At 37.0% G+C, this 12,509-nt stretch overlaps 1 protein-coding gene across 3 annotated transcripts in view; it reads right to left on the bottom strand.

Moving 5' to 3' along the window:
* Positions 1-732: 732 nt before the first annotated feature.
* Positions 733-12,509, bottom strand: part of DOCK1 (dedicator of cytokinesis 1) — a 457,702-nt gene continuing 445,925 nt past the window's right edge. For 2 of the 3 annotated variants that reach the window (XM_087725976.1, XM_087725978.1), the window contains exon 52: positions 733-1,788. In XM_087725976.1, coding sequence (XP_087582102.1) covers positions 1,693-1,788 — 96 coding nt within the window. In that variant the 3' untranslated portion in view covers positions 733-1,692. The remainder of the gene's footprint in view (positions 1,789-12,509) is intronic. The other variant, XM_087725977.1, reaches the window with a different exon arrangement.

Below are 12,509 nucleotides of genomic sequence, written 5' to 3'. Positions count from 1 at the left end.
CTTTGGGAAAAGGTCTGGATGATTGATCTGGATCAGTGTTTCTCAACTTTGGCAACTTGAAGATGTCTGGACTTCAACTCCCAGAATTCCCCAGCCAGCGAATGCCCTATGAAGCGGTATATAAGTCTAACAAACAAACAAACAAACAAACAAACAAACAAACAAACAAGATCGCCTTCTGCTAATCAGTTATCCTCTGACTGTCTATAGCAGTTGAGTGTAAATACAGGGCAGAATAATCGAGTCTAGCATCATCTTCCTTTGGAAAATTAACTCTCTATTTCCATGTGCTAATATGGGAGATATATGCTGATTGTTTTTCCATCAGCTCCATTCCTCATATAAATATAGGAAACTCATTCAATATACATAGTTCTTCATTTGTTTCCCAAACAATTTCTTGGCAAGACCCCGTACCCAAGGTTTCTTTGTTAAGTATTTGGTGAATTTATACAACTGCCCTGTAGATGTATTGAAAATGAGGTTTCTAGACACTCCCTGCCTAAAATTGAATGTCATTCCTGAATCAGAGAGTGTCCTGAATCGGGCTGGGTGTAGTAACAGGGATTCAGAAGAAGGCCCTTTTCAATTGGAGGTCCTTTTCTTAAGCCGAGTGAATCTTAACAGCTAGCCCTCTCTTTTGATCAAACCAAGTCCATTTGTACTTATATAATAATGTCTAACAGAGTGGGATATTAAGAAAAATCGTCTTGTAAGCCCAAAAAACACAGATTCTAAAGTAATCAGCAATTTTATTTTCTTAGAAAAGGCAAATACTTTAAAAGGATTTCTTTATTTAACAGAGAAATATTTTAAAAAAATTATTGTTAAGATTATAAAATTTGTAGATGATTTTAAAAAGTTATACAGACATTTTTAAAAAGTTTCTTCTCTGATTCTTCATAATATTTCAGAGCTTAATTACTCTGTTAGACTTGTAACATATTTTAATAGTTATCAATAATTAAAACACCACAATGCATTTGAAGACAAATTATATGATTATTATTTAAAAGTAAGGAATGAGTGAATCTAAAGACACTGAAAGACCATAATATATACATAATGTCTGTACACAGTGACACAATTGTGAATCAAATAAAAAAGGTAAGATTGGTTTTGTTGGTTCCAAAACAACATTTTTATTCCTATATATTTTTAGATTTCTACATTTGTAGATAATACTATTCCCTATAAATTAAAACTGACCCAGGAACCTAAAATATACTCTGCACTAATATATAAGCAAAAACTAGTTGATAATTTATTGGATAAGGATCAATCAATGCTTGAGAGACCAATTCTAATGTAAGCCTTGCGCATGATAAGTGGTTTTCCTAACACTTTAATGTAAAAGATTATACAGCTATAATACTAAACTACATTGCAGGCATTAGGACAATTATTTTCATAAGGCTTAGTATGCAGATAAAGACACAAATGCAATGTCTTAATGATATTTTTGATTGTCCTAAAACCCATTCAGAACCATAGTTCAAGCTTCTGGTTGCTTTGGAATGCATTCAGTTGAGTAATTTTGTAACCATACTTAGAGCTATCAATAACTGTTGGAATGTGAGAATCATGGCAACTAAGGTTTCATATTGTTGATTTGGGTTAAAGTATATAATATTGCAAACATTTAAAACAGAAATTTTTACAACTTAATTTTTTACGGTATCGTTTTCTTTCTCATTGGACGATCCCAGAATCGACGGAGGCTTGTTTCCGAGTAGTCTTTGGAGGTGGTGGCGGAGGTGTTTTGCTTGGTAAAGGAGGCGGCAGCTGCTAGAAGAAAAATTGGATAAAAGATCTTACTAGAGAATTAACTGTATTGATTTAAAGTATAATTTCATATAATGCTACTGTTGTGACAGCGGGATAAAAATCTATACCTATTTAATTCCGCTCCCACATGAGTCTGACAAACAGGGCTTTACTAATGACTGTAACTAAATTGAGTAGTCAGTAAGGACATCAAGTGAAATCTATTACATACAGTAAGTAAGTATAATTATTTTACATTGCGTTTGTTAACTATTTTATCACTAGATAATACCAAACCGAGATATATTCTGGAATATATTCCTCCAACTTTTTTAAAATAATTGGATACCAATTTTCAGTTTACAAAGGCCATGCTATATGAAATGTGTACATTGCTAGTTTATGAACAACTTTTCATTTGCCAGCATATATTTACGAAGGCTTAATGCCACTATATTATGTTGCTGAGTACTGTTTTGAGTTTCTAGAATTTTATTTAATCAAATTAATCAGGAGTAGAAGTGCAAATTGTATGTGCAGCAAATTATGCACCAATAAAGATCAAGCTATGTAGCCAATAATAAAAATTCTGGTTATAAGGGTAATGTGCAGCTATTTCACATATGTGTACATGATACTGTTAAGCTGATTTTTCATAGCTTCACTTAAGAATACAATCATTAAAACCTCCATTGCAGAACCATGAAATCATTTTGCAATGCTCCATCTAGCAGTTATAACAGAATAACAGAGTTGGGAAGGGTCTTGGAGGTCTTCTAGTCCAATCTCCTGCACATGCAGGAAATTCTATATCATTCCAGACAAGTGTCCAGTCTCTTCTTCTTTTTTTAGAATTTTTTTTATTGTTTTAGTTAAACAAAAAAACAAAAAGAAAAAATCATCTGTCGTTACATCTTGTTGAAAGCGTATCGATTGGTTACAAATATATTCCGTGCGTTTCTTCCACAATCCTTACATATTACTTCATTCAAATCAGGTTGTACATTTTAAGTCAAGAAAGAAAAGTTATGTATTTTACTATCCCTGTACCACAATTCTCATTTGGTTACCATCGTTTAAACATGTTTTTATCTAGAATCATTCGAGACACAACCACCTACTGGCGTTCATTTGCAATTTCAATAGATCTCCAATAACATTGCACCTTTATAACATATTCTAAAATTAATTCGGTTAAGTAAGATATCTAAGCACCCTCCCGCTCCCGTAACACACCTGTATGTATCATTAAATATTGTCCATTAACATTTCATTGTTATTATTGTAGTTAACTAAAGGTTATTTACAGTTTATCTCACCTCTCCTCTCCAGGCCCATATAATATTATAACTTTATAGCCGTCTTTAAACAATGATTTATTAATAAGATTTATAGGACTTTTCCCTCAATCCCAAATTAGTTAAATACGTGCTAGGAAAATAAACATTAGACATCTAAGACAATCTAAGAGATATTAACATTTTTACTTGATAATCACCCCAAATATACATTATAGCATTTCTATGGCCTGGATATTTATCCTAACTAGGGTTATTATTTCTCTATTAGTATCATAGTAAATTTATGTTAATGGATAAACATTCAATGGTAATCTAAAACAGTCTATAAGGTACTAAAATCTCTACTTAATAATCATCAAAAATTAACTAGCTTTTTTCCATCAGCTAGCATTATTAACTAGTATCTTTCCAGTAACGAGGTGATCTTTCCTCTCTCCCCAGCCATTGTGTCAATTCTCTGTCCAGGACCTTTCCAGAGTTTAAGACTTCTCTCCGCAATTTGAAGCTTAAACAATCTCTCATGTGGTTTTGTTGCCCTTGAGTTGTTGTTAGTGTAAGCTTAATTTTGGTTGTCAAGTTTATTTCTGAATAGATTTGTCTTATTAACTCCATCTTTTTCACTCTTTCTTTTTCTCCTACATCCTGGAGTTTGGGGTGGAACACCAAATTATCAAAGTCACTTTTCCACCTTTCCTTCTTTCCACCTTCACTCATGTTTACTCCATTTATAAGTTCATCTGAGTTCTTATCTTTGTTTTCTATATTTTCATTCGCTTCTTTAATTTCTGGGGCTGCAACCCCATCATCTTTTTTTGTGATACCCCATAGTTTGTCCCATTTCTTCTCAAATCTCTCAAGTCCTTCGGAGAAGTTTTGAAGTCCAGCCAAAATGTTTTGAATTATCAATTGTTTTTTCATCTGAGTATTGCTCCATTTTTTAAAGTAAGGAAAAATATAAAGAAAAAGCAAGAAGAAGAATTTGGTACCACTCTAGCCTATCACAGATTTTGAAGAATATATCTATTTTTATTTTAAATCTTAAAACAAATGTTCTTTTATGGTTTTCAAAAAAGAAGGGTTCTAAAGTTTTTCTTTTCTTTTCCAATTCTTGCCAAAATATTTTCCACACACACCACTATTTGTGACCTTGGGTCTTTATCAGGTTTTAAGGAGAAGTTCCAAATCCTTCCGTTGCACAGTCAGTGTAGTCAGATAAGGGTGAACAAAAGATACATTGTTACAGCAGCAAAGGGAAAAAAAAGCTTCAGACTTGGGCTTCCAAGTGGCAGATTCGACTATTTTAAAACCTTTTTCCTTAAGTATCTTTAATATGATATTGTAACAAGTAGAAGAAGAAATTTATTAAAGTAAAAAGAGTTTTAATTTAAGCCAAAAAAGTTAAAGGAATAAAGGGAAATAGAAAAGAAAGATCCATCTCTTCACCTCAAGCGGAAAAAACGGAAACGTTGCAATCACTCAATCCACAAAAGATCGTTACAGGCAAGAGCAAAAAACTTTCTAAGGCAGTCCAATAGGGATTAAATACGCCGCTTTGTTCTTGCTTAAGGGACTAATTTAGCTTAAGAAAAGAGTTTCTTAGGGCAATCTTCTAAAAGAAAAGATCACCAGATAGAAACACTTTCATTCTCTCTTTCTGGAGTTGTCTCTGGAGCCGGGGGGGTGTGTTGCCTTTGCCGCCGGTTGGAAGCACTTCCCTGGGGTCGATCAGGGACTTTGCGATGTCCCTGAGACCAGCAAGGTCTTGTCTTCCCAGTCACCATCTCTTTGGGATGGTTTAGGTTCTGCCGGACCGTCCAGGGGTAAAAGTGTAATCGGCGGATTTGGACAGTTGAAACTGTACAATGTAATGTTGTGACATTGGCTCCTCCTCAGTCCAGTCTCTTCTTAAAAGTTCCCCATGATGGAGCAAAGTTACCGGTAATTTATGTGTGTGGAGAGTGTAAGGGAAGAAATAGAAAAGGACCAATAAAGGAGAATATTTATAGCTCAGGATTCAAATGTGAGGTATTGTATTGTATTTTGTATTTGTATTGTATTTTATTATTTGTATGCCGCCCTTCTCCGGGAGGACTCAGGACAGCAAACAATTCAAGGGGGAAAAAAAGGGGAACATAAAAAGACAAAATACAAATAATAAAAATAGACAACAGTTGCACAACCATACATGTTGAGAGGGGAGGGAACTCATCACCCCCAGGCCTGCCAGCAAAGACAGGTTTTGACGGCTTTTCGGAAGGCCTGGAGAGAGGTGAGGGTCCGAATCCCTGCGGGGAGTTCATTCCAGAGGGCCGGAGCTGCCACAGAGAAGGCCCTCCCCCGGGTAATAGCCAGGTGGCATTGGCTAGTAGATGGCACCCGGAGGAGGCCAACCCTGTGAGATCTAATGGGTCTGTGGGAGGTAATTGGCAGCAGGCGGTCTCTCAAGTACCCATGGTACTCTTTGAGTTTGGCTGTTTTCTTGCAGATATTTCTTTACCTAAGTAAGTAATATCATCAGCAACAACAATATTGATAGTTTGGGTAATGAATTGTCTGCACAATGCAAGAAAATAACCATTCTCAGCGAAGAAAGGGAATTAACAATATAAATTTCTGCATAATTTTAACAGAAATCCCCAGAAATCCATATTAAGATACTTGAAAAGGATACTAAAATATCTACGTTTGCCCTAAGATGGATTAACTCAGATATGTCATTAGAAAGAAATCTTGTATTTTAATACTATTAAATTAATTGAGTACATACACATTCAGTAATAGATATGGCTGCAAGTAATGTTTGCTGGCAGCGTAGCAGGGCTGGGTTTCGACCGGTTCGCACTGGTCCCTGCGATCCGGTTGGTCGCCGAACCCGGAAGTAAGTAACTTCCGGGAACGGCGAAGGCCCCCCCCCGCGCCCGCCCGCACACCCATGCCTGCTCCTTACCCGGTTTTTTCAAATTTCGCGCTTTCCACGCATGCGCAGAATGCCTGTGCGATCCTCCAGGAGCAGCTGGAGCATCGCGCAGACGCTAGTACGCATGCGCGCGCCGCGTGCGTGTGTGAGGACGCCGCGTGCGTGGATGCCACGTGCGTGTACGCGCGCACCGCGTGCGTGCATGAGGACGCCGCCGGCCTCGTTCCAACCGATCCGGTTGGAACGGGGCGAGAAACCCACCCCTGCAGCGTAGGTAGATTGTAACACATTCCGAGACTGAACTCTTAGATTGATAGTAGTTACAACTTCTTTCTATCTTCTTTCCACTTTTATAAACATGCAGAACGTTCTTCTAGTTTCTGTCTACCTCTTTACAACGAAAGAAGGGCGAAAAAACATATGAATCCCCGCAGAAAAGTTTGACTGCCAATCACAATATTCTTGAAATAGAGATCCAAATTTTCTGGAAAACTGAAAGGTTCCTTCCAATGGAGCGTACCCCTGGTGACTTAATTAACACATCTGTGTAGTTGTCTTGGCAACAGTACGAAAGTTGGTTGCTGCCTTCTTTCAACAGTACGAAAGTTGGTTGCTGCTGACTTCCGAGTTTAATCTGAGATTTTGGTATTTCTTAATGACCTTCCAAATATTAAGTGAGCCTGACCCTGTTTAGTTCCTGGGTCTATTTCAAAATTCGTTTCTATATATGTGAAAGTGTGCTATTGTTATTCAGCAAATGCCTTAGGCTGGGTAGGTATTTATAAGCATTTTCTGGCTTGTAAACCTGTAGTGAAAGTTAATTATAGGCAATATCATTGGTAGCGATTACGTTTTTATTTGTAAATGAAAAACCTTTTCCTGCTTTCTTTTGGTGTCCATTTTATATTCCTATATTCCTATTAACAGCTTGGCCTTTTTTGGATCAATTTAAGTTTCATAATTTTAAATCTCTTGTAAAGGATAATCAAAATAAATGCAAAGAAAAGATTCTATTGAACTTCGAAGCTACAATAGACGACACCAGCAAATTGCTATCAATAATTAGGCTATGGACTAATCACATTTAGTAGAAACAGAAAACACAGGCTTTTTTCATTTCCAAGCCTAGATAAAGAGGGCCAGGGGCTCTATGTATATTTTATACTTTCATTAAATAAGGACTGTGTTAGGTTTCAACAATAGTAGGTTTTAAGAGAAGGACTGAAGCAGTGGTGGGTTTCAAAAATTTTTGGAAGCTCTTCTGTAGGTGTGGCCTGCTTTCCGGGTCCACTGGTGGAACCTCTTCTAACCGGTCCGGTAGATTTGACAAACCGGTTCTACCGAATAGGTGCGAACTGGTAGGAACCCACCTCTGGACTGAAGTAATGATATGGTCTACTATAAATTAGATCCACACCTAAACCAATTTCCTACAGTCATGTGACCTTCAGGAAAAATAGAAGTCTTATTTAAAAGATACATCTGGAACATGAAAGCATTTTGTCTCCAATCACCTCTCTTTAATTTTATTTTTACTGTATTAAAACAAACAGATGCCCTTGTTTCTCTTGAATTTGCCTTGACAGAAATGGGTGAAATATAAAGGAATGGGAATTTTTCTTTATGAATTAAAAAAAAAACATCTGGGGTTTGCATTGAAATATTATGGCCAAGAAATTAAAATCACTCTTTAAAAACGAATTGTAGTTTCTTGACTTCCTCAGTTTCTGGCACAAAAGGATATGCAATTGTTTATCCTTATCTACATGCATCTTACTTTATAATTTCCTTTTCAGGTCTAATATAGGGCTAATTCTCTCTTTTTCATAAATTATACAATATTTTGAATACACACACACAGTTGACTGCATTGTATGATAATGTAAACAGTACTTCTCATAGAATTATTGAATATTAAACATTTGAGACCATATGCATAAGAAGAACTGAATTCAAACAGTAAATTATAACGTTTCTGTTTCATTTTGCCTTTATTTATTCGAATTCTGTTAATTTATTTATTTATTTATTTATTTGTTTATTTGTTTATTTATTTATTTATTTATTAGACTTATATACCGCTTCATAGAGCTTTCAGCCCACTCTAAGCGGTTTACAGATTTTTTAGCAAATTGAGTGAGCAAATTGCCCCCACAGTCTGGGTCCTCATTTCACCCACCTTGGAAGGATGGAAGGCTGAGTCAACCTTGAGCCGGTGAGATTTGAACTGCTGAACTGCAGATAACAATCAGCTGAAGTGGCCTGCAGTACTGCACCCTAACCACTGCGCCACCTCGGCTCCTAATTCATGCTCATAAATAAACTTCCCTTTGCCAGTGTTATTATTTATTTATAACCAGGACATTTTATACACATGTATATACACATATCACTAGAGAAAACATAAAAAGAATCCCTATAATAAAACATCACTAACACCCTCCAAATTAAATTAAAATAATAGAAAAAGATAAAATAAGAAACAATGGTGGCTCAGCTACCCTCAAGCTTCAAAATCTACTTAATGTTTACTAATGTTACTTATAAAAACCCACTGATCTAGTTTGGTCTCTATGTTTTATTTGTGTCCAAAGACATGCCGAATTTCAGATTAATGGAGATATTTGCCATATAAAAATTTGATAATACTGTGGAGATATTTCATTCCTCTTTTCTTTTCAATAAACATAAATGCTTTCCTATTTTGATAAAAATGTATTTCATTACTTTGTCAAGAAGAACATAACTTGTCAAAAAGACAACCCTTTATTGATTTGCTAAAGTTCTAAATACAGGTTCAAAAGGCATAGATTCTATGAGCAGGCAAGGTGCATGAATAAGTGTAGTTTTCAATTTACTGCACATGATTACATACGTTTATTATGAAAGTAATAGGACTGGGGTACAGTTATCATATAATGTTTTTGTCTTCATTAGTTCTACTACTATATATTTCTTCTTTAAAAGGTGTATAAAGTTTTGCATGCATTTTAGATTAATTGAGATTAGAACTTTATTTCCATTCTGAGTAGACTTCCTATGTTTTAAATTAAACGCCCTTTCTTTTGAATTTCTTTTCTTGATTATTTTTAGTGTGTAGCTGATTTTGTATTCAGTGATGGGTACAATCCTTAGAAAGTAGCAAGGTCTCATGTTAAGAGCCGAGGTGGCGCAGTGGTTAAATGCAGCACTGCAGGCTACTTCAGCTGACTGCAGTTCTGCAGTTTGGCTGTTCAAATCTCACCGGCTCAGGGTTGACTCAGCCTTCCATCCTTCCGAGGTGGGTAAAATGAGGACCCGGATTGTTGTTGGGGGCAATATGCTGACTCTGTAAACCGCTTAGAGAGGGCTGAAAGCCCTATGAAGCGGTATATAAGTCTAACTGCTATTGCTATTGCTAACTTCCGGAAGAAAATATTATAGACGTATTTTATAAGTTTAGACCTAAGGACACTGAACTGAATATGTCATTTTAGTTCTGAATATGTCATTCCCCAGTTCTGCTATAGGGTCAGAGTTTATGCTCATTCAGATCTGTTCTGACCCCCTCCTCCGTCCAGTAACGAATGCCGAAACAAGCTTAAATGAGAATGTCCTTTAATCACAAGTTCAGACTCTCGGTGGCTGAAAGCCAAGTAAACAAACAGATAAGGACTTTGGCAGCGAGGCCGACAAACTTGGGCAGCAATTCAGACAAATTCTGGCAGCAATCCAGCCTGCCAAGTTTGTTTCTCTTTAGTCAAAGTGTTAACTTCTGCAAGAAGGGTGTGGCACAAGCAGTCTCTTTTATAGTCTGGAGAGGAGCCAAATGACCATCAGCTGAGCATAATTACCTCCTGTAATTAATAGTTGTTCTTGACTCTGAATAGCCCTTTGACAGCGTGCATCCCGGAACAACTCACAGTTAGTTTCTAGATCACTCTCCCTTGTCTCCTCCCCACTGATCCAAGGCTCAGGCGCCACCTGGTGGCCAACCAGTCTCTTTGCACCCTGCTGAGAGTCGGAATCCTGTCCAGGGTCCTCCACATCCTCCAGGGCCGACTCATAGGGCCCCTCGCTGTCAGAGTCTGGTGGCAGTTCCAACGGCTCCTGCTGGGCCACAACACAGATGCTACCAAACTGCAGTGCCTTGAATCCTTTATCACTGGCCATGCTGTCTAGGACTACTGATGTTTTAATTAAACATTTGAAGAGCTTCAGGATGTCCACTCCAATGAGATTATGTTACCTAAAAAACTTCAGTATGTATTTTTATAATAAAAAGTATGGATACGTCAAATGAAACCAAATGTATAAAGTTGGATCAAATTTAAATGGTGATTATAGTAAATATTGAGGGAGGTCTCGGCATTTGGATATGTCTTTTACTTCATTTTCCATGTGTATGATGGGATTACTTTTAAGATATATCCTACTTTTAAAATGTATTAATAAGATACATCTTGCTATCACATAAAAATATTGAGCATTGCCTATTAGCGTGCTGATTGTGCATAGCAATGCAGGCACATATAATCCCATTTAATCATGGATCCATGCATGATACCCATGCATGATATTCTCCTTGTATAATTGACCACAAGTTACAATTGCATTTGCAAGGAATACTTTTCTACGTAGAAGACAAACGGTTGATGAAAGATATTGGCTATGAAAATATTCAGATGTGTTGTGACTCAGCAGAAGTTTGCTGTGAGTTGAGTCGGGATGCAGGAATAATGAGCAGATGTTGCTCATTAGTGTCGTCTTCTGGAGATAAAAGACGGATGGTGCCATGCCTTAGTTGCAGAAGTCAACGTTCATTCGTGGTTCGTCGTTCATCGGTCATGGTTCGTTGTTTGTGAGAGGCACTTGGATAAGTGATTTGCTTTCTGTAAACCTGATTCAAAGGGACACTTGGATAAGTGATTTTGCTTCCTGAAAACCTAGTTTGCTGTAAGAGTTTTGTTTTTGCATTTTGCTGCGTAACCTTTTTGCCAGAGACTTTATCTATGTTTATTTTGGGCTCGCAGCCAGCTTGAGCCAGGACTGATAAAGATATTTCCTTTGAAGTTCTGTCTGACTGTCATTTGTGAGTGAGTGGAGAAGGGGGGTCAGAACACAGATGCATATACTTTAGCTCTGGATAAATCAGATTTGAAAGCTGCAGACTCATTGGAAAGTCTGGAAAGAGATATAGACTGTACAGATGCAAAACCAACTGAGTTGACTGCATACCTCTCTCTGAAGTTCAAGCCTGCATTCTTTTACAATAGCAGAAGCCTGTCTGAATGCAGAAGCAATAAACTGGTTTTTCCTAGGAGAACTGAAGAATATTGGGAAATGGATTTGTCACATTTAATCAGAAACCCACTTTCCCAACAGATACACCACAATTGGTGTATCTGTTGGGAAGATACACCAATTGTAGAGACCAGGGATGGTATTCAGCTGGTTCGGACCAGTTCAAGTGAACCGGTAGTGGCGATCTGTGGGTGGGTGGGTCTGCCTATGCGCCACGGTTCTATGTCATCCTATTTAGCCACATTTTCTAAACTGCATGCATACATACAAGCTGCATACATGAGCAAAGCACATGTGCCGAAGATGCACACTCACCGTTTTGGTGTGTAGCAAATCGGTGGTAAAATTATGTGAAACCCTCTGGAGACTGAATTTATTATATTTAATTAGGCAACGATTGATAAGAGATGGTATTAAAACACAAACATAGATTTTTGATCCAGAACAAATTACTCTTAACTCTTGGAATGATTTGGGATAGATAAGATGCCACGGTAAATTTTCTACAAATTGATTACAATAATAATTTGTTAACAGAGGGTTTTGAAACTTTAACATTGCCCTTTTTATTATTATTGTTCTTTCTGTTAGCTATGTTGTCATTAATATAGTTATAAATATGGATGACAAGTCAAAAATTAGTAGTTTAAAACATTTTTACAAATGTTTTCTGGGCTTGTTTCGCAAGGGTTGGGAAATAATACTGTAGTAATGTATTAATCAGTATTCAATTGGGCTGCATGTATACATGTGTTGGGATTTTTCTCATTTTTAATACACTTTTTTCAATGTTTTGTTTGTTTTGTGTTTTTTCTTTTTATAAAATTTGTTGGAATTTTGTGTTTTAAAGAATTTTAAAAAAAGAAGACACAGACAAGCTACCACAATAGTTTTAGGCTGATTAACTATATGAGCCACTGTACTGTCAGTTAGTTATCAACGAGTTAGGTTCAATGTCTGTTGCCTTCATGGACAAGCAGGTCAGAGGTGGGTTCCTACCAGTTCGCACCAGTTCGGTAGAACCGGTTCATCAAATCTACCGAACCGGTTAGAAGAGGTTCCACCAGTTGACCCGGAAAGCAGGCCACACCTACAGAAGAAATTCCAAAAATTTTTGAAACCCACCACTGGTCCTTGGATATGATTATTCTACACTATCATGCTCATATTTATAAAACTCAGTGCCTCTGTGAAAGGTAAGGATGACTACTGTGTTTGTGGTGCAATCAGAACGTTGCGTG

This window comes from Thamnophis sirtalis, unplaced genomic scaffold, assembly GCF_051295495.1.
Source record: "Thamnophis sirtalis isolate CommonGarterSnake01/CBP01778 unplaced genomic scaffold, rThaSir2_p1.2 scaffold_11, whole genome shotgun sequence".
NCBI lineage: Eukaryota > Metazoa > Chordata > Lepidosauria > Squamata > Natricidae > Thamnophis > Thamnophis sirtalis.
This window is presented reverse-complemented; position numbering and strand designations above follow the sequence as displayed.